At 41.7% G+C, this 23,742-nt stretch overlaps 1 protein-coding gene across 1 annotated transcript; it reads left to right on the top strand.

Annotated features, from left to right (window-relative positions):
- The first annotated feature begins 449 nt into the window (after positions 1–449).
- ttc9b (tetratricopeptide repeat domain 9B) lies at positions 450–22,441 on the top strand. Its single transcript, XM_044032814.1, has 3 exons — positions 450–1,219; positions 18,050–18,232; positions 19,115–22,441. Exons 1-3 carry the CDS (start codon positions 736–738, stop codon positions 19,207–19,209), a joined length of 762 nt encoding a protein of 253 aa, XP_043888749.1. The 5' UTR covers positions 450–735; the 3' UTR covers positions 19,210–22,441.
- Positions 22,442–23,742: the final 1,301 nt, after the last annotated feature.

Here is a 23,742-nt window from a genome sequence, read left to right as displayed (position 1 = left end):
ATGTTTGGTAGGGAATATCAGCGTATCAGAGTATGGCCAGAGTTTGAACGTACTTGTTTACTTTTGTTGTTTGTTTGTTTGTTTGGGGGGGCTGACGTCATCGAAAAACTTTTCATAGCAGACGCTGACTGAACAGCATAGCTGCACATGTATGTGAAATATGGTAACTATAAGATGACACGCTGTCAGGGCGTCACTCTCGCCTGTTAGCTCCAATACGTATGAAAATAAGCTGTTATTTATGTAAACACAGTACGTTTATAATTTCATATTTCACCTGCGCTCTTATGTTGAAATGTTTTTGTACTCGTGTACTGCTTGTGTTGGGCTTTTTGCTTTGTTCAAATGTGGACCGCATCAACACCTCACGACTTCTCTTCGTATCCCCCACAATGCTTTGCGGTTATGGGGTTGTCGTGTGTGCGTGCGTGTACTGTGCGCGCGCTGTCTGTGGTGCTGAAGCTGCGCGTGCCTCGGATGCTGCTGCCATAGAAATTCATCCTCCTTTCGCGAGACAACCAGCGCGAGGAATAAGGGGTTATTGAGTCACCGCGGTTGTAAAACTGGTGGTTAAATTCAGGATGTTTGTACCCGCCGCTCTTCACGTTTTGTTCATTCATTTGTAGCCTTTATTTTTCCCTTTACACCAGTTTTTAAGAGCCGTTCCTGACTGAGACGTCGTCTCTCCGTTGCCGCCGCCTCTCCAAACCGTCTGCTCCGCTCCATTCATCCTTTATGCACAGCACTCTGCTCCAGTCCTCCCCGTCGAATCACACCTCCGTGTCCGATCGCCATGGGCCACTCCAGCCGCTTTCACTAAGAGACATGGAGGCAAAGCAGCACCCGATCAAGAGCCTAAAAAGCTTCCCGGACACTGGCGGCAGGAGTCTGGCAGCAGCCGCCGGAGGAGACGGAGGAGGAGGAGTTGGCGGTGGTGGTGGAGGACATCGAGCCGGCTCTGCAGAGATGGAGATGGAGGCGAAGATCCAGAAAGCCATCGACTTCAAAGCGGAGGGAAATCGCTGCTACAAGGAGAAGAAATTTCGGGAAGCGATAGGCAAGTACCACCGTGCGCTGCTGCAACTGAAAGGCGTTCATGTTGTCGACGGAACCACGGGCTCCGAGGTGAACCTGCTGAACCAAGCCGCGGCCAAGCTGACCGAGGAGCAGCGGAGGTCCGTGGAGAGCACCGAGATCGAGTGCTACGACAGCCTGACAGGTACACACACACACACACAGTCTGCTTTCCATGACTTAAGAGGACATCACACTGACTTACATTAATTTTCTGGAGACTTACTCAAACCTAAACCATAAATACTACTGGTCTAACCCTAACCATTCAACATGTCCTCACCTCCACATATAATCATTCACTTATAGGGACTTTCTTTTGTCCCTGTAAGGAAGACAAGTACCCATAATGTGACTGCTAAAACACATTTAGGTCCCCATTGTGCAGCTATTCTTCTTAGGACACACCATTGTGTACCCCAGCCTCAAACTTAACCTGTTCCTCAGAAATTAGGTTTTGCCTCATTAGGAACAGGTATCTGTCTTTAGGAGGACTACTGATCCTGAAAAGGTCAGTGTTTATGCCAGAAAAGGTCCTAATGAGGTAACAAATTCAGGTACACACACACATGTAGTGAGGACAATGGTTATTTTGGTACTATTCTGAATGGAAACGTACTGTACCAAACCAAACTCAGTGATAACACAGCTTAACCTTTACCATGACAACTACCACAATCTAAGCCTAACCAGCCAAAATGTCCTCACTTTCACAAAATGTCCTCAAATCCTGTTATACATTTTTGGGGTTTTCACAGAGATGTATGTACAAATACACACACACACACCTCTGTGCTGCCTCCAAGAACTGCTGACATTGTTTGTTCCAGTTCAGCGAGTTCACACACAAGCCAGTATGAAACCTATTTCTGCAGGTGCTTGTGTTCCACTGGTGTTTCTAAGTTTAGAAATCCCATCTGTCTAAAATCATTGAAGAAATTCAATATATTTAGCAAATTAAACATTCAGTATCATACCCAATCTCATTGTCATGACTTAGTTTTAGTATTTGTATGTTATGTTTTATCATGGTTTTTTTTTTAACTTGTTTATGTATTTTCTTGTTTAAATTTACTGTTGCATTTTAATCATAGCAAGCATCAACAGCAGCATAGGATAATATGTTGTTTTTTTGATCCCGCTTCACATTTCCCCCTGAAATTAACATTTACTCATGTATTACATGCACATTTATTCACATATCTTCTTCTCCCTCTTCTGTGCAATATTGTTTATAAATAAATAACATTTCCCAGTGGCCCAGCAACATTTCCCAGGGTGTATAATATTGGTAACTGAAATCAGGGCTTCTGCTTTTCTTATTTCTACATTGAATTTTGTATAGTTGCTGTTAGGAAACAATGTCAGGGCTGGAGAAAACCTCAAATGAATTGACTCAGTAGAATTGATTCAGCAGAGGAGGTTAGGATGGAAATGGCTCACGCAGACACTTCAACAATTACTCGTAAGAAATCACTGAGTGTGGAGATTTTAGGTCACGGGCGTGACATGGCGTGCTCATTAGTGATGTTTATCATCCATGTTCCAGGTGCTGTCTGTCCGGTCAGCCTGCCATGATGCATCGAAGGTCGTCTTGTTCTCTGCTGTATTTAGGAGCCTGTCTGTAGCCTGTAGGGAGGCCACTGTGGCATGAAGGAAAGATGGGGGAGGGAAGGCTAAAAAAAAAAAAAAAATAGGAGGAAGGGAGTGTGAAAAACGAGGGATTAGGGGAAGGGAGAGGAAGCAGTAAGATGTGTTGAAAATGAGAGAAGCACAGGAAGGAAGTCGGAGTAGTATGAGGGGAAAAACAAGCATTGAAAAGAACAGTAGAGAGCAGCAGAGGGGGAGGAGGTGAGGGGAGGAAGGGACCGGTTAGCACGCGACAGGGGGCCATATTTGCCATGGCAACCATGACTGGGCCTTTTCCATGTATATTAGTGCAGCTCATACCCTCCCCTCACTGCTGCTTCATCTGTGTGTGAACCTGCACACACACACACACACACAAAGAAACATCACTTGAACCTTATTTTAACTGCATTATCTGCGTTTACCTGGACAACAGTGTTCCCTTTATTCCGCAGCTTGTGATTCACAGTGTTGTTTTATATTTGATTCAGGTTCAGGTGAAATACTTATGGCCGCTCACTGACACCTGCAGCACAGAAGAAGGAAATAGGGCCACACTTATAATGCTCTAAATCAAATCTGTTTTATTTGTATGGCACCAAACAACAACAACGTACGTTATCACAAGGCACTTAGCATGCTAAGACTGAGACCTTACAATATGATAGAGAGAAGGAAGAACCCCAGCAGTTCACAGAATGAGCTTTGGCAGAATATGTTCAACCATCTGCCTTGGCTGATTGGGGTGAAAGAAGAAAATGGGGGTAGAAAAGAGGTGTGGGAAATTTCTAAAAATCAGTGCTGTTCTAGTCAAACCAGGTTTTCCTCAAACCATTTGCCGGTTCTCTATAAAAGTATTGTTTTTTTAACTCGACCTCGACAGCCAGTGATGACAAGTGGCTATACATGTCATCCCTGTAATTTATAATGCTAATTCTACGTAATGTTCTTTCATTAATGAGCAATATTTTACAATTGAGCATTTGGCAGATTGCCACACCAATACTCCATACACATGTAGTCATTTACAATGTATTTAATCTACTTCATTGTAAGATTAGGATTCATGACAAGCGAAGACGAGTTCTTTAGGGTGTTTTTTGATGGCACGCTGCAGTAGAATACACACCAACATTTGTGAAATACACAGCCATGGAGATGTAATCATATAACACGTGAGTTATTGAAGAGCAATTGAAGCTGCAAATTAATTCACATTTATGGAGGATGTTTTCAGCAGCACACGAGTGTTAGTGACTCAAAATAATCCAGTACCAATAGGAAGTGAAAGAAGATGTTAACCAGTGAAACCACGTCTCTCACTGATGTATTTCTAAAGCTTTTTAGGACATTTACGGTGACGAGTAACAACATTTAAGGCTTTGGCGATTCAGGCAATTTGTTTCCAATTCATTTAGTTTTTTCCATGAGACAATAAAAAGTATGGACAGCCTTATCTTTTAATGGGTTTCCTCAGACTCTCCAAAGGAACTTTGTGTGTGACATATCTTTCACAGCATTTGTGTCCACATAAATAATAAAGAAATGAATTCAGGAATCTCAAATATTCAATAACATACAGCACAAAGTAAACAGATGTAACAAAACAAAATCAGTATCAGTTGATGTGATTTACTGTATTAACGTGTGGACTTCCTATAACCTCTTTAAATGAAGCCTTTCAGTCTTTATTTATTTCTCTAAAGTCACTGATTTTAGAAAACAAAGCAGCAGTTACATTCAAAAGATAGATCAAAGACGCTCATTAGACCTAAGACAAACATCTCATTGACTCTCCCACTGTTTGAAATAATGCAGTGACTCATCGGGTGTGTTGTAATCCGGGTGCAGGTTTTGTTGTGAGGTTCCACCTGGTTACTCACTGCACTGATGGGCACACAGAGCACCACGCTCATTAGTGAGCAGCTGCCGTTTGATTGGTCGGCGGTCGGTGGCTCTGACGTATGTTGAGACGGCAACAAGCAGCATCAGTCACACGCAAGAGCACATGTTTTTAAGGCTACATGTGTTTGTGTCTTTCACTATCAGCTAGAAGTATCAAAAGTCAATTTCTAATAAAACATGTACTTGAGGTTTAGAAGTAAAAGTATTAAAATAGTGAGCACTTAGATTTGAACCATGGTAGCTTAGTGGTAGAGGGTGTTGTCTTTCAACTGGAAGATTGTGGGTTCAATTCCTGGCTCTGCTATTCTATACTGTATGTGTCCTTGACACTTAACCACATGTTAAGTGTGTAATTGGCTGAATGGCAAAACTGTAGTGTAAAGCAGCTCAAGACTAGAAAAAGCAATACATAAATACAGACCATTACTGTGTAGAAGAACTCTTCTTCTGATTTTATTTGGTAGTAAGGAGTAAAAATATGTAGTTAGGGGAAATGTAGTAGAGTAGAAGTTGCTTGAAATATAAATAACAAAGTAAAGTACAGATACGTGAATTTTGTACCTGACTACAGTAACAAAGTATTTGTACTTTGTTACATCACAACACTGGCATTGGTGGATAGTAAATAGTAGTATAGTCCCATTATTACATCACATATTATGTCACATCAACATGTAGGACGGTTTATTGGTAGAAATCAAATATACTACACATAAATATGTTTGTAGCAGTGTGGTTACAAATAAAAATATTTAGATTTTCTCAGCTTTAGAATAAACCTTGTATGGACCTAAGGCAATAGGGCTCTTACATTTTATCCAAAATTCATATATCTGTTTGAACCTGGCGAGGAAAGTTCAAACTCAAAACTGAGTTCAAACTATACAGCCTAGAAGCACATCACACCTTTTGAAGTACCATGAGGTCCACGAGAGCAGCTTGGCCTTAGATCCACTTTGAATCCACAAGAAATATTACGGTGATGCTATATTGCTCTCACAAAACTAAATGTGTTTGTATAGAGTAAAATAAAATATTTTTGAGAATATTAGCACCAACAGCAACGTCACCTGATTGTGTCAAAGACAATGGATGATAAATGTCTGTGTATTTGTTGGCCTTGTTTAGGAGAAACTCCGAGTCTGTGTGTACCTGCAGGGCTGCAAATTAAATAGGTTACACTGTCCACTGTCTGTGTCTGCCGCAGTTCACTGTGATGCGACATAGTGGCCAGAGGCAGAGGCCTCATGCCTCACACATCTGTCCACCTGACATCACCAACACACTAAGAGGCACATGCAGAGTTAAAAGATGCGACTGCAGCTTGTTTCCCTCGTTATCAATCACAAGGAAGCACTTCAGACAACAGGAGCAGCGTTTTCCTGACCCAACACATTTGACGGACCGAGCTGTTTGTAAGCTGTCGTACATTTTAATAAGTTCAGTACAGAGAATGAAACGGGGAGCGTGATTGTGTGTTCCTGTAGTGAGACCTATCTGTCTGACTTTTCATTAATTCCTGCTTGTTTTGATCTTCGCCTGCCTTTCTTCCTCACCACTCGCTCACTCTGTGAATGAGTCATGAGTCACAGACTTGGGAGAGTTACAGCAGGAGGGATGAGTGAAAAGTGTTTGTTTCGTAACGCCATCCACCTTTTTTAATGCAGCTGTTACAGCAACTGTGTTTGTCACGATGATGATGATCCAGAGATTTCCACCCACTCATCATATGATGATTGAAATTTAAATCACATACAGCTTTTTTCACATCTAAACAATTTGGTGGAATAAAAAAAATACTTCAATACAATTTCCCATCATGTAATGTTTTTTTTAATTATTTTCTGATATTTGTTATATGAGTCATTATTTAACAGAAAATTAGCTGATGACTAAATGATGAAAATATTGTCACTCGCAGGCCCAAGTTTGATTGTGGACACAAACCACCGTTCATTTTCAGCTCGTGTGCCAATTTAATGCTGTGTGAATATTTAAAGACAATAACCTGTTGGACTGTGTGATTTTGCAGTGCAACGGTCACATAAATATTCTTCCTAATTAGCTTTTTGGCTGCTTATTGTTTCTATGTGTTCACCAGCTATTCAAAAGCAGTCAAGCTGGGGATTGGAAACACAAAACTACAAACTAAAAAACACTAAAATGTTAATAAAGCAGAGAGGAACCCCAGACAGGTCCCCAGTGGATGGTTTACTGAGGCAAACAATTCAAATTCCAGTATTCAGAGCTCTACAAAAACATGCATTTTAACTATGATAAGCTTAAATTTCGTCCTGACATGGTTTTGTATTTGGCCTGAATGCAGCAACACAATCATTAAAATCCATTTCTTGTGACCTGCACCCATCAATGAAGTTATGAACCATGACGTGATATTACAGACTTTAAATGGGCCTTTAATGAGCCTGTTGGTGCAATCAGCATCTGTTTTTTGCCTGACCAAAAATAAAAGACCATCATTTGTTGTGCTACTATTTTAAGACACGCTGCTGTTGCCCCACTTCCTCAGCTGCTGTAGATGAAGCCTCCTGGGTCTCCATCAGAATGATATCAGTGATGTGTAACACCACATATGGAGTGATTTCACCAGTCCAGTCCAACCCACGGCTAGTGTACAGTCGCACACAAAAGCTATTTCATCTTCTTCCAGCTCTGTCACCAGGGGGATGTGGCACGAGGAAAAATGACAGAAGAAGAGTGTGGTGAGGAAAGGAGATGGCGAGAAAGCGGGGTTGTATAAGCAGTTCACAGAGGAGCTGCCTGGTGCTGATAGGAAAGAAAATGACTATTACGAGTGTAGGAGGGGTGAGGAGGAGAAGGAGATGCCACGTAAGGGTGAGTCGGGAAATGGGTGGAGGTTTGGTTGGTGTTTTTCCTCCCCTGCATGTATGTCTGCCATTGGAGGAGTGGCCAGAGCAGAGCTGTTGTGTGCCAGAGCTGCAGATGGTGTGGCATTGCTGTTATGGGAATGACTGGCACTCCCTTTACTGAACCACTCACACTGCACTGTCTCTCCTACACCAACACTCCGAATTACCTCACAGCTGAGAGACATTTAGAGGAGGGGGAAGGGGTGAGTCAGTACAAAAGATGCAAAGGCTGTTAAATATGAGATAATTACATGGCAGAAGAGAGTAAAGCAGTGTGCCAAGGTGGGAGCAAGAAAACGCTTCCTATTATGACCTCTCAGTAGTTTAAGATTCTCATGGCTGCAGTATTATGTTTTTCCCTCATTGTACAGAGAGCAAGGCCAAGAAATTCAATCCAGACCAAGCTGATTGATATCACAATCTCGACAGTCCCAGGTGACGCCTGTCAAAACAGTAAATAAGGTTCGGTCATCTGTCAGAAAGCACAGGAGGGGAGGTGACGTGACGGGGAGAGATGGAGAGAGAAAGACAGAGATGAAAAGCAAAAATATGGGAAATGTGGGCTACAGTCTTTTTCTTATTATTATTATTATTTTTTTACTACAATCCATTATTTTATTTGCATCAATCTTGTTTCCAAAGTAGCATCAGTGCATGTTTCATTGCCGTTATGGAGAATTCACAAATACAAATAGCTGATACTACAGAAAGTACTTGGAGAGAATTTACTTCTGCCAGTTTCCATACACTTTATCTCACAAGATTAAGTTTTCATCCAAATTTGAGTCATTCTGCTCACAGACAGAAAGACAAGCAAGCAAACGTGGCCAAAAACATGAACTCCAAAACATGAATAAGACTGTACAAACAAACACTAAAGATACCAAACAATACAGTAAAATAGAATACAGTGGTGCTTATGGTAAACACCTACAATCACAGTTTATCAATTAATGAAAACAAATGCATTTCCCAACTGATGTACACTTATCACACTTTAGTTCCTCCTCCTCTATGTATGTTTTGCATTTGTGATAATGTTCCGTGCGATGTTTAAAATAATCCATCATGAAGTAAGCTCCTCGTGATACTGACAGAGAATAACAAATAAACTCAAAGTGGCTGTCAAAGCTTTTTTTAGTCTGCCGTTGAGAGTCAAGGCGTCAGCTGAGAGAAAAGTGAAACAGATGCCCTTTCCTGACACCCTCAGAGAGAGAGCGAGAGCGAGTGCCAAAGCATGATAGCGGAAAATACAGAACATTCAACCTCTCTAAGCTCACAGTAATGAGAATTTGCTAAATATGTTAAGGCATATCTAAGACCCTGTGCTCCAGTGGACGGAGCGGAGAAATCCAATTGGGTATTTTTATTTATCTGTTGTGCTCCATGCTGATAAAACCCACGTCGCTCGCTATCTTGAGCCGCCCCTACTCGGCCCACTCTGGCCTGACACTGAATGCTTCATTACATGCAGTGCCGGGGCTTGACAGTAAAAACTCAACCTTGTGATGCCCTGTATGTAATGGCAGTGAAATGTAATGGTTGCATTGAGCCTGTTTTTCCTGAAAACACCCTGAGCTATTTCTGCCTCCTGAACAAAAATGACGTAAGAATATTTGTATCCTTCATCTGTGAAGCAATACTATCAGATCTGACTGAGGGAGTGTCTGTGTGTAGACAGTGGCAGCAAAGGAGCAGTGAGGGCAAGAAGTATTCCTGTCAATCCCAAAGTTTGGGTTGGTATTGTACACCAAAAAACAATGACAAAATAGTCTAAAGCCAATTATTTTTGGCTTTAGCTGTGATTACAACTTGCTTTCAAATAGTCTGTATTTATAAAGTGCTGTTTTGAGTCTTGATGAACATTTAAAGCAGCTTTACACGACAGTTTTACACAGTATTAACAGTATCGCGTTTAAAAAAGTCACAAAATAACAGCAGAATTCACTTCTTACCTCCACCTTTCATGGGTGCTTCTTTGACAATGGGTTGAATCTAATGGACGTTTGTTTACATGTAAAAGTTACAAACTCCACTTTTAAAGGAATGAATGAACTAAACAATTCTATGTTAAAAGGTGATTAAATCAATCCTCGTGTAAAAGACTTACCTCTGCAGTTCCCCAGTGCTAAACCATGCTAAACATGGTCTCTAAAGTTATGAGATCTTATTCTTTAGCGATTCAGTTACTTCAGCCACTTAGCAGCAGGAAAGCTCTACGACCTCACAGATTAACAGCTGACTCCATGAAATTCTCCTCTAAACCTTTTTGGCATCGCTCTCTGTTGACCTCTCCAAACATTCTCATTAATTTTGTTACTGCTCTATCGCACAGAACATGTTCCTCAAGGAAACCGTAGCTACACGCCGTACAGCAGATTATCCAGAGAGAGGTGGATCGATAATCCTAAATGCAGCCTTAATTTTTCTCGACAATATTTGACTTGAGAGTGCGTGGTCAGATTTCAAAAGCAATTTGTTTGACAGTAGTGAAAGTCTGCAGTGATCTCCCTGTCATGGAGTTCAACTACAGATATAACCATGATAGAATGTCTCTGGGGCTTTATTAAACTGCACTCATCTATTATTTGAGTGTCTGTTTTTACACAGGAAGACATAAGTAATCATGGACACTCATTTAGCTTTTAGACACTAAGGGATGTGAAATAAAATCAACCACTTGTAATGAGCTGAGTACGGTCCGCAGCGTCACAAGCTGCCCCTCATTTCTCGTCGAGTCCGCAAGCAACTTCGCAACGACCCAACTTTATCTTACACAGTGGACAAGAGGAAATTACTCAGCCAAAGTTCTGGAAACTGTGAAGTGCAGTGCAGGGCATTAAATGATTTCATCTTCAGTGAAGTCATAGAGATGATAGCTTCCTCCTCACTTGTATAAATATTTAAGTAGATGAGCATTAATCCTGAATCAGCGACTATTTTAGGAGAGCAGAACAAAGTGGGAGGGTGGAAACTGATGGAGTAAGGTAGAAGACAGAGGCTCGGCCAGGACAATTGTGATGCACTGGGGTAAATGGTGGAAACACTCTTGCTTGTTTACTGATTCTTCCCTTGGACCTCACAGTAAACAAGACAGAAAAGTTGATTCATTTGATTTTATTCAACTCTCTGTGACATAGTATATATGAGAATAATCTGGTTACTTGACCGACAGTCCAGGACACTGGCTAATTCATGTAAATATGAATGCCCCAGCAGTTTTGCGGGTAGTGTCACTGTTGGCAGGGTTATGAATAACAGCCAGAAAGCTTTTGAAGCAATAGTAAAAGTGTGAGAGCATTAGTACAACTTCTTATTAGAGTTTTATAACAGCCAGTGAACTTGCTTTGCTTGGAACGCTCAGTCTGCGAGTAACAACATATGGCTACCAGCAATTCTACAGTACATCTCATTAACCAACATGTGCTTTTCTTTGGTTGTTCTGTTACTTAAACTAACAGCACATAGAATGGTAATTAGTCAACATGAGCTGTGTGAACGAGGTGTTTTTTTTTTTTGATCATTCTGTTCATTATGTTAACAGATCAGCGAGAATTCTGCTATTCCTACTTTTCCCCAAATGGTTATTTTTGCCGTTAGCCATGTGCTAAATTATACCATGACCTAAATTATAACTATGTTTTATTAATGTTAGTATTGAATTTTATTAACTATTTTACCCCTTTAACCAAGTCACACATATATCAGGTTTTTATAAAGGGATGCAAGATCTTGGACCTTTTGCCAATATGCTGAGATATTGGGAGTGCTTGAGCCGATGACCGATATATATCCACGTCATTTCGTCTCTTGTGGTGAAATAAAAATAATATTTTGTCTGCAGCAGATGCAGACATACATTTTCTTCTTTGACCGAAATAAATAAACATAAAGAACGACAATATTTGTGGAAGGCGCCAGCATAGAAGTCATAGAAATCTCCAACTGTTATAGTCATTAGTCAGATCTTGGTGTGCTGTCGATATCTGATAATACATTTCAAAGCTAATATCTGCTGATAATATCATGCATCTCTTTTATACAGTAGAGTAGTAGATGATGTAAATGGAGCATGAGGTCAGCAAACTACTGGCTGTAACCTTAGGCTCATTGTATGAGAGTGACATTGACCATCTCATCTTCTGGAAAGAAAGCAAAAATGACAAAATATCTTTCTCTCCCCTTAAATTGACACCATCCAGTATTCAGATTGAGACGTTACATGACGGAGATTTCCTGTTCACATACACACACATCTCTATATTCACCTGTAATCCACAACAGAGTCTCAGTACTACACACTTCCAGCTATCCTCTAGAGGAGTCAGTGGAGGTCTACGAGATGCACATTGTCGAACATGAGCACTACAAGCACTACAGTGAGTCATTATTTTGTTTTTTTTAACACCATGTGGAGCTGCAATAATCTTCCTGTTACTGCGACACAAAATGAAAAAGATTGTCTCCACAGTTTTAAGTAAAATGGTGTTTGATGACTGGATGAGCTTTTATTACTTCTCTGTCAAGTTAAATCACAGTAGCCACTCCTTTCATTTCCTCTCAGGGAAAAGACCCTGTCAAACACGTTCTATGTCACATGTGAGGTAATCAAGTGAGGCAACAAAATCTACCTGAACAACAGAAGATAGAAAACGTGCAAGGAGGAAACTAGGTTTGAAAGCGGGATGAGAACGAGGATAAAAAGTGGCTGATTAAGGTGGCGTAAATGCTGCGTTATAGAGCGAGAGAGGAACTCAAGCTTTGACCCTCTCGACAACAAGGCATTACCAAAATCAACTTAGGTGGAGCTATTCTTAGTGGGGGCCGATGAGGTCACTGTCCTACTGGACCAGATTCAAAATCTCATTTTGTCTGTGTAAATAAATCAGTTTTGATATTTGTAAAAGAGATGCAGTGAAAGGTGAGAGGAGGGCAGGGAAGACGGTCGTTGTTATGAGGGGAGCAAGTACACGCAGGAGAAGAAACAGAGCGAGGAATGATGAGTGACAAAGATGGATGCCGTTGTAGAAATGTGAGGAAACGAGGAGCGCGTGTGCGCCGCTGTGTGAGATCGTCGGTCAGAGTGATTGGTCGCCCCATCTGCCATTATCTTCCTGCAGAACCAATCATGGTGGTGACGGACAGCAGAGTGATCAGCGGGGTCACGAGCAGCTTTAAATTAGCTGCATCGTGCTGGTGTGAAGGAGAGAGGAGGTGACGAGGAAGTTTGAAATGAAAGATGTAAGAACAGAAAGGGAGGAAAGTGAAAGACGGAGAGGGAAAGTTGATTTTTGACACCCATTTTTTTGTTCTGTCTGTTTCTTCCCTTGGTTTAAATTTCACCTCTTTTCCTCTGGCACAGATATTTTGTCCTGTCATTATTTTTCCCTCGGCTGTTTCTGGGTTTCGTTCCTGTCCTCGCTCACCCCCGTGTCTCTTCTGTAACACCCCCCCCGTTCTTTTTTCCTTCCTCACTGGTGTCAGTGCTTTCTTTGCTGTGAAAGCGAGTCTCCATGCAGACTCTCTGTCTTCACATATGATGCTTCAGACAAACCAGTGGGGTTCCTGAGCACGTGAGAACCACTCCCACTCTCTGCACCTCTCATTCCACAATCATTCTGACCCACACATGGACACACACTTTGACAGCTGCCTTTGCACACATTGTGTTTTAAAATTCAAATTCGTTCTCATTCTCATTCTCAAATCTTCCTGCTCTGATTTCTCTGGTTTCCTGGATTTTGCTCAAGCGAAGAAAGAGATACTTGACTTGAGTGGGCGACGGAAAGCCTCGGCTTATTCTTCGGTGCCTGTGCTCAAGTCCCTCATTAAGACAAACCTATATGACTTGTCGGCATTACTTTTGTGCAATTTCACACCTCATTATTCCTCCTCTCTCATCTCACATGTACATGGATGACCTGTGTGAATATTGCATTCTTAATCAAAGCAAATTGTCTTTCGTAGAAAGATTGGAGGTAAGCTTGGCAGCCTCTCAGCAGGCCAGGTTCTGTTCATCCACACGCAAAATGGATGTGATGGACTTTGTCCTTAACTGACCCTATTTTATTGAGCCATTCATTTTAATGCAGGGACAAAAATAATCTTGATTTCTTTCTTTCTTAATTCTTTCTAAAATACTGCCTGTATCATCAGACAACAGTACTAATATTCCAATCCAATCCACTCCATTCCATAAAACAGACAGGATATGAAACAATGTAACCTAAAAGCAGTATAAAACAACACATAAAGACAGAATGTAAAACCAATAAAACACAGAAACAAAGTCAATAAGCAATATGAATATATCTGAAACACTAAAACTGCCAGCTCTAATACATGGTCAGGGAACGGCAATGAGAAGAAGTGGCTTTTTTAAGTAGAGATTTAAAAACAGGCAGTGTGGGAGCAAGTTTAATGTTCGTTCCACAATTTAGGAGCCACCACAGCAAAGGCTCTTTCTCCCCAGACGTTTAATCTCGACGTAGGTACCACAAGAACTGACCTTTCTTCAAACCTCAGTGATCATGACGGTGAGTAAGTGTGTTAAAGATCACTGAAGTAAGATGGGGGCAAGACCATTCAATGCTTTCTAAGTAAAAAGAATTTTCGAATGAATTCTCAAATAGATTTGAAGCCAGTGCCTTTGCTTCTTGAACTATTCCTACGTACAGTCTTTTCTCAACTTCAAATATGGATGTATCACACATGTTCTTATTTTTCAGTATAACCCAAACCCAGGCTGTTAATTAATAAGGATTTGTTTGATGTCTATAGATATTAGATTATTGGATTATATACACATATAATTCAGGATAACTTGCATAACAGACATTATAACGTATTACAGAATAATTTAAGTGTCTCTACATGCTTGTTTCCTACTGTCTATAGTATATATGACAGTGTGCAAGGGCTACTCGTATGTTAATTGATTGTGAGGTTGACCAGATGAGAGGTTAACGATGATCCTGACCAAAATAATTGCGATTCACAATATTATTGTCATGGCTGTAATTTTAAACCTTCTTGAACAGGCGTAGCGTTCTCTCTGCACTTACGACGGTCAAAAAGAATAGAGTACACATATTTCATTAATAAGATAATAAAATTGTAATAAATCATGAGGAAAGATGCAGCTCCCCATTGTGGCTCGGGCTGCAGGGATTACTCGATTCATCGTCCACTATTTTGATCATCAAAGTTGTTTGTTTTAATAATTAAAACAAGCTTTCCTCTTTCTTAAATGTGAATATGTTCTGATCCATTTAACATTTCAATCATTAAAATACAATAATTAGTTTAGTTTGTTAGCACATTATGTAAAAGAAAACAAATATGAAGACATGGTGCAGGGGAGGATAGAAGCTAGAAAGTCTTATAAAGATGATCAGAAATGTTTTTTGGCAATTTTGGACAACATAAGACTTATGAGAACTTCATAATTTAGAGTTTGGGGAGAAATGGACCAAACAAGTAATTGATTAATCGAGAAAATGACGGACAGAATAATCGATGATGAAAGGCTGCAGCCCTAATTGTGGCACACAATTCACGATTATCACGGTAATAGAAATTCACACCACAATGAACTTATTGTAAGTGTCACGACAAATAATTATGTCATACATTGTCCCATCACTGGTGTGTGCAAACCATACTCGCTGCAGCCACATCATCTGTTTTCTTCCCCACAAACTGAAGTCTTTGTCCCTCAGTGACGAGGACACCTTGGCCCCAGAGATGTTTTGAGTGTTCCTCCGTCTGTGTCCTCGCCTGCTCGATGATCCCACCATTATCACACTCTTAATGCATCTCACCACACTCTACATTCCCACTGGCATGTTATCCATCTGCCTAATGGGCCAGCAGGGTGCGGCCGGCCCGGTCCTCACTTGTGCACAATACTTGTGTGTGTGTGTGTGTGTGTGTGTTTCAATAGTCACATGTCTTTTAGACATTGTTTGCATCAAAGTGGTTCTGCGTCTGTCTGTCTGTCATATTTACACTCACTGGTTTGTTTAAACCTGTTTGAGTGTGTTTGTGCCTCGGTGTGTGTGTGTGTGTGTGTGTGTGTCGTTGACTGCCACTGTGTCTGCTTTGTGCACTGTAGGTGTGTCCTGTGCATGTTCACGTGTGAGTTTCAGTGAACTCACTAAGTGTGTCAGCCATTAGGCCATTATGCACTGTAACTGAATCCTCTGAAAGCCCGGCTGACGTCCACTGCCAGAGGGCGATAATGGAAGGGTGTGTGTTGTGTTGTGTTGGGAGGAGAGCAGCCGTGTTGTTGTCGCTGCATGGTTGTAAAAACAAATAGAGTTCAGTCTGTAGGACAGGTAGAGGGCGTCTGAGGTGATTCCCTCCAACAGACTCGTGATCTCTGAGGACGCGAGGCAGAGTGGCTCTGTGCTGAGTCATGAGCTTCACTCACTAAACAAGGAGCGTTCTACAGCCCTACTGTTGTTCTTACTAATTAATATCTTCTCTCATTGACAAATGACTAATATTCAGTAAAGTAAAAATCATACAAGGTTTAAACGCATATAAGAACAAAGCAAGGATAGCGTTATTTTTGACATTCGTCATGGCAGAGCCAGCTAAAAAGAAGCAGAAGAAACCGTTGTATGTCACGACCCCTGGATTTAATCCAGGCACTCTTGATTTGGACAGCTGTCTTTGGACTTTTTGTTGCTCTTTCTCTTTTCTTCACATTTGTCTGGTTTCCTGTTTTATTTTGTACTTCCTCCTAGTGTGTATACCGTGTGTAAGTTTGACTTCCTGTCCTGTCTTTCCTATTGATTGTATGCGCTGGCCTAATGTGATTCACCTGTGTCCTATTTGTCTCCCCTGTATCTGATTATGTGCAGTGTCTTTGTTGGTTCATTTTGTTTGCGTCAGGTCAGTTTCTGTACTTTTTGTGTTTTCTTCTGATCACTAGTGTTTCTACACACTGTGTTTGTAGGTTTTTCTGTTTTTTTTTTAATTGCAGAGTGATTTTTTTTTTAATTTTTCTAAACTGCATTTGGTTTGTTTTTGTTTTTTTATACCTGAGGCAGTTGTCGGAGTAGAGAGGAGGAAACGATTGTCTGACTGAGTGAGGGGTCACACTCTAACATCGGACTGGCAAAATGGATGCCATCCAGCATGGACATGGCTCCACTGCTTGTGTTTCTGGCTCTGTTGAAAACAAGTGCACATGGCCAGGAGAGGGGAAGGGAGGGTGCAGCGAAAGCTCTGAGTTTTTATGTCAGTGAGGATAATGTGGTAGGCGATGCATGGATGTTTACGGTGGTGTTGTGCAAAACTGTAGGGGGCGCTCTGTAGAGAATATGGTGAAAAAAATGACCAGACTTGCAAAGTTCCTCTTCAAAGTTTCAAAGAATTAGGGGGTTCTTGGTATAAGAAGTTTGAGAAGCACTACTTTAAAGAATAGCTGAGAGATTGTGTGTGTGTGTGTGTGTGTGTGTGAGGAAAATGTTTTTATCAGACCCCCTGCCCATAAATGCTCCTCCTTCCTGTTCCCTTCTCTCCTTCCTGCTCTGTGTCTCTCACTCGTGACTCACTCTGCCTCGTGGCTAACACTCCCTGACTCTTTTTTTTCAAAATGCTGTCTGTGTGTCAAGGGCAGATTCAGAGAGCAGACAGTGGGGCGGGGGAGTCGGATCAGGGAGAGAGATACAGAGTAAGGATGGGTTTGCAGAAGATTCGTCTGAAAAAAAAAATAGAAAAATTTCAACGTGAAGTAAGGTGGAAGCAAAAAAAAACAACCTCTGAGTGGTTGTGATCATGTCTGAGTAATCAGATATCTGAGGCATAGACGGACATTTTAAAAGCTCTGTGTGTGTGTGTGTGTGTGTGTGTCCACTTTTTCAGATGATGTCAGAGATGCTGAGAAATGCTTCAGTGAAGTGCTGCTGCAAGATACCAGGATCAGATTAATGACCACAGTGACACACTTACTCTGAAGCACTTTATGCTGCACTTTATGGCAGTTTTTCAAACAGTTAAAAGTTTGTCTCATTTCTTTACTTCACCTCTCCTCTCACCACAGAGCACTTGTGTGGGATCGGATGCTCCTTTCATCCGTGCATCCTCCTCTCCTTTCCCTCTTCTTTCCTGCTGCTCTCAGTACTTAACACACCTGCTAAGTCAGGGATGTATTCAATAAATGATTTCCAACCTCGTTATGTCTCTATTCTCCTCTTCTACACATAGAGCTCATCAGCAGCATGTAGACAAAGTACCACTTTGCACAACTTTCTTTTTTTTGGGTCCTCAACTCTGTGAGACACTATTTATAGTCGACTCGCTGCCATTATGAGGATGTCCTGTGGATGCTCCATTTCACAGGGGCTCTATTAAAAGGCGTAGAGTGGGACGTCAGCAAAATATCCCCATCTTTGGTTTTCACTCCCGGGTTCTAATTTAAACTCCTAAATGAGACTTGTGGTGTTTGCATGGACACAAACGAGGCAAAATGTTTGAAATGAATCATTGTCGCCGGCGTTTTCCACTCACTGACGTCCTCGCTTTTCTCTCCCTCGCAGCGTGTTTGTTGCAGTCCGAGCTCGTCAACTACGAGCGGGTGAAGGAGTACTGTTTGAAGGTGCTGAGCCACCAGAGAGACCACTTCAAGGCCATGTACCGAGCCGGCATTGCCTTCTATCACCTGGGTGACTACGAATGTGCTCTACGTTATCTGCGTGATGCCAAGAATCGTGAACCCACAGGTGAGAATATTTATAAATGCAGTGACAGAAAAAGAAAAAGGTAAGTTTACGTGACAATACAGCGATAATATGGTGATGATTTTCTGTTATGGAGGTCATATTATGGGAATACCGTCTTTATTTCTAATGCTATTTCCACCACACTAAGACCAATGGTAATAGATTTTACTGCAGTGATACCAGGTCATTTCCAGAGTCCCTCATGTTCAACACACATTTTCCATTGTTATTACTTGTTAATTACCATAGAAATTATATGGTACCAGCAGTGTCAGTGCTCCTCCTGCAGCATAATAAAACCTAAATCTAATTCTCTTGGATCACCAGGTCATAGGTTTTAATAAGTGTTGAATAAAAATAAAAGAAAATGACTTATTACTGATTACGCTAAATGTCCATATTGTAAGTGTAACCAGAAATATCTGATATCAGGATGACATTAGGATTAGTATTCTGACACGTGGAGAAAATGAATAACACGTGTGCTTCATTTATCTTTATTGGGGTCTTTTTTTCACATGGAAGACATTTAAATTAAAACACACAGCATGTAATTCGTGCTGCTAGGGGTCTTTTCAATTAAAACAATAATAGAAGACCTAGTTTAATGGCGTTCCGAAGCCCTGAAGCACTGTGGAATCATGGGAATTGTTGTCTGGGGAGAGCTTTGGTGGCAGAATGTGCAGAAAATTAATCGAAATTAAACGATCAGTTACCAAGACTAGAAATGTGGATTTCTATGGATTTTAAGAGAGCTGGAAGCATGTTGGCTAATGTAAATACAAAATATATAACATTAGTCTAATATTTTTATAAAGTGTTATTTTCTCTTTCTCTCTAATGCCTCACATTTAAACCTAAAGTTGACCTTTCCTCACACAGACACCAACGTGCTGCGGTACATCCAGCTGACAGAGATGAAGATGAGCAAGAGTGGACAGAGGGAAAGAGAGAGCAGCAAGGAGACCCTGGGCTAACCCTTGACCTTTTCCGCCTCCTGACCCTTTCACCTTTGACCCTACGAGCAGTCCCACATCGACCCTCCTCCTCCTCCTCTCCACCTCTTCCATCAACTCCGGACAGCAGCACAGACACAAGTGACAGACCCAATCACCTGCCACCGATGGACAAAAGCGGGAGACATATCAAGAGCTGTCTGCAACCCTTCTCCCTCATCCCTCTCTTCCCCTCCACTTCTCCCTCTTTCTCCCTCAGGTGCTGTGGTTCCTCTCCCTAGATGCAGACAAAAAAAACAAAGAAAATGCTGTATTATACTAATAGGAAAGCGTTGTTGCTGAGGACTGAAAAAAGGAGCTTCAAAACATATGAAAATTTGACGTTTGCGCGATTTACTCAACATTTTAAAACGTGTTATGTTTCTGCTGTTATTCTCTTGGAGAATAGCTGGGTTGGGAAGCTGGACCACACTGGGAGGAGGGCAGTTCATGAGGAAAAGCAGGGGGATAGTGAGAGGTGTGTGTGTGTGGGACACATATGTAGACCATAGCCCAGTTTGATTGTACACTGGCCCTTGACCCAGACAGACTAGAAATCTTTCATGAAATAGAGAAATAGCCTGCCTCCGTGCTTCATCTATTGCTCTTTTTGTCTCCGTTGTCTTTCCCGGATGCTACTGTATGTGTCTCTCAGTTTCTGGACTGTTTGAATCCAAGGGCTAATTCAAATGTTCATAATCTGTTAAGTGGGGTTTGTTGAATTTATTTTCGTCGTCCATCATACGCAGAAGTGAGTGGTCAGGTGTGTTACTGAAGGAACTGGTGTGTTGAATCTGTTTTTAGAAGCCCCTCCTGGATCATTCCTCCCTCCTATGTCTCATCTCCCTTTCCCTCAATGATGTCACACATAGTAGCCGACGGAATTGGAGTTCCGTCTACCGCAGTTTGCTAGATGGAGATCCACTCTCAAGGTTCACAAACAAAAAAACAAAACCAATCTCCGACCTCTTAAGTCTAATGCTGAAGCTTCCCAGACATCGACAAACCCGGCGTCGGTGCAGGGAAAACAATCACACACTCCTGCTCTAACAGTCCAAACCTCCTACACAGAGCACTCAGCTATAGTGCACTTCAATAAGAGTGAGCCATTTGAGATTTCCTCCTCCAATCTTAGTTTACTGTATGTTGATTAAATACCTGTTTGAAAGATTGTTCCCAACACTGAGCTGTAAGGACCACACTATAGGAAAAGAAAAACCATGTTAGCATTAGACATCACTGACAATGTGGTTTGATATCCACGGCTTTTGCCACCGCTTCTCTCGTGATTTTGTGAAGCTAAAATCATCGATGATGAAGATATTGCTTTTGGAATGGCTTGACTGCAAGCTGCACGGTTCTGCAGAGGGTTGGACTGATGATTTGTGAAAGCATGACCTGAGGTTTTTCCCCCTTGTCTCTGATGCCTGAACCTGCCATGAACCTCTTTCCCACCTCCTGCATGTGGCGTTTGGCTCCAGAGAGGTGCGTCTGACGTTAAGAGGCGATCACATTTGCTGTAGTGCTTTCTGACATGGCATGCTGCCACAAAACTATTTGCTCATGCCTCTATTTTCTCCACTCTGTCCTTTTTGTAAACACAGATAGTGGCGACGGGCTGCGATGAAAAACAAATACGGTATCAAATGTATGTGGACGAAGAGGGAATCTTAAATAGATTAGGGTCGTCGCCCTCGGCCTCGAACAAGGAGAGCGATAAGAAGAAATCTATAAAAAGAAACTGGGAGAGAAAATCAAAGAAAGATTTTTGCTGTGACCTGCTAAGAGGTAAATAGGGACCTAAGTGTGTCAATGGGACTCTGGAGAGACGGCACCATGAGTTGAAGAGACCTGTTTGATACGGCATTGCTCTAGCAGAGGAAGAAGTAGGCCATCATCAGCCGCAGCTCCCACTGTGGCAGTAGAGACTCATTGAAAAGTTTATATTCACTGGAACACAAACAGGTTGAAAAATGACTTCAATTGGAAACAACTGGGTTACTTTCAACTTAAGTTAGTAACCTCTATGAAAACAACTAGTTTACTCTACTTCTAAAAAAACTTCATTCATTCAAGTGTCACTAAGTTCCTTTTATTTTGATTTTACCCGTGCACCCTGGCTGTGTGATGTGTGTGTTACACAGACACATACACATACACATACATACTAAACATCATTCCCACAAAAACTTGAGCCATTAATCTGCAGCCACCGTGAACTGCTTACCCGAGGTCGGGTCGCGGGTCACGATTGATGTTGAGTGAAAAGGTCCAGTGCAGTTCATCAGTTCATCAGGTGAGGTTGATCAACACCAACCTTAATTAAACTGTGCGTTTATGAAGTCACACACCACTGGCGCCCGTGTTCATGTGTGCTATACATTTCACTGTATGGCGCCAGCGTGACAGTGACTGTCCACATAGTTTTAAGCCATAGAATATATCACTATCACGAGATGCGTCTCATTACATAGCTGTATATGTTCTCAAAGGACGATTATGACATTAATTCACTTTACTGCAGAGAGAATATGTCTGTGACTGAGCAGATGCAGCACAACGAAGTCAAAAGATCGCAAATGAACGTGTTCTAACTTTGATCTGTACAAAGAAACTGAGGCACAAGAGAAAAACATTTCAACATTAGTTTTGCTAACTAGCAGAATCTGTTCATTCCCACTAGTAATAGTTTACCTGCTGTAAAGCCACTTGTACTCAAAGCAACATGGCTTAACTCAGCTGATGCAGAAGCGTGGCGTGCCTCGGCTCTCTCCGGCTTTGTTTTCCCCCGAGGAGAGAAAAAATCAACAAACAACAGTGAGGCCTGGCACCTGCAGGCTCGGCCACCATGGCTGCCTGGGTTAAATCTGCTCACCCACACTGGCCCCTCGGGGACAGGTCTCCTCCCATGGTCCTCTCTCCATGGCACCCGTCCGCCATCTTGTTTTTGGTCTCACTGTGCTCCGTCATCCTAGCTCCATGTGCACTACAGTACGACCATCTCCAGACGTCTAGCAGAACAAAACGCAGATTCATTTCTAGCTGAACATTGGCGTTTTATTCTTTTTTGAAAGCTGAGTGCACAACAGGCTGTTGTTAGTGGGAGTGTTGTCTGGCAACACGCACATACAGAGACACCTGGATCTCTATGTTGGAGTAGCTTTGAAAACAAACAACAAAAAGCACAACAAAACTGAAACAGAAAAGTAGAACTACTGGCTGGTTTTTTTTTTGTTATTTATTTTTGCTCTTTTTTACTTTGATGTCATTTGATGTAAATGTTTGTCAAATGTCAAAAGTAGTTTTTTGTGAATATATGATAGAAATGTACAAAAAAAATAAAAATGGAAAGTTTTATGGTTGTGAAAAGCTTTACTGAATGACTTTATCCACAGAAAAGAAAGCAAGAAATAGAGAAGAGAATTTACTCCGGCTCCTCCACAGAGCTGCTTTGTGACTGTGTCTGTATCTGTCGCTCATTTCTGTTGACGATCCACAATCTACTCAGAGTCTGTGCAATGCCCTTTGAACTTTTCTTCATCGGAATGACCCCATGCCTCTGTTTCTGCACAGTAAGGTGACCGGTGACACAGGAGCAGGCCAGAACTCTGTGGAACTGGTACCACACACACCTCCATCCTGTCTGTCTGTGTGTTGGTGGAGACAAATAACAAACGTGAAGCTGGGGACACTGAGGCTGTGGCCGCGCTTTTGCCTTGCTTCGCTCCCAGGGGGCCTCATTTTCTTTCCATTCCAAATCCAAACAGCCACCACGCCTGCAACGCTGGTCTTACTGAACTGCTAACCCGGGAATGCACTGCTGATTGGTAAATGAAGATCATGAATAAAGTTTCAAATGAACAGCACTGTTGATGTTGCGTGGTCACCATTTTGTGTCTCTCGGCCAAGTTTACACACACCACACTACCACATCTTAAGGAAAGCTGCTGCACAAAGACACACACACTCACGCACAAGAGCCTGTCGTGAAACCACAGAGAGATTGGGAAGAGGCTTGTGGCGACATATGGTGACTTCAGACAAGTGGAACTCTGGGTAATGTAGACATCAACATTTATATTTTACATCAAAACTATGAAGCAATGCAATTATCCAACGCATATTCTCTCGTGAAGGTGGACACAGGGAGTTTGTCTGCAGATTACAGGACAGAGGAGACAAGTGTACTGTAACACAATCTCTCTCTCACACACACACACAGAATCTTTATTTGTCCACCTCATCTCCTCTTGAATTCTAAAATCCCACATTTCAGTTGGAGCTGGTTAAGTTTAGGGCTAAAAAGTGAACTGTGGTGAAGTTAAGGTGTACAAATGGTAGCCAATACAGCGTCAGCGAACTGTGTGAACTGTAAACCAGACATGTGATGTTCAGTCCTCTAAATACAGTCTGCTGTCACTTTAACACCTCTCTCTCCCTCCTCCTCTTCCTCACTTTCATTTCCATCATCCCATTTTGCTCAGTTTCCTTTGTTGTAGCTTTTAATAGCATCGC

The sequence above is a fragment of the Solea senegalensis genome, linkage group LG8 (assembly GCF_019176455.1).
Source record: "Solea senegalensis isolate Sse05_10M linkage group LG8, IFAPA_SoseM_1, whole genome shotgun sequence".
In the NCBI taxonomy this organism is placed as follows: Eukaryota; Metazoa; Chordata; class Actinopteri; order Pleuronectiformes; family Soleidae; genus Solea; species Solea senegalensis.
The sequence above is the reverse complement of the archived record's forward strand: the minus strand, read 5'-3'. Positions and strand labels throughout refer to the sequence as shown.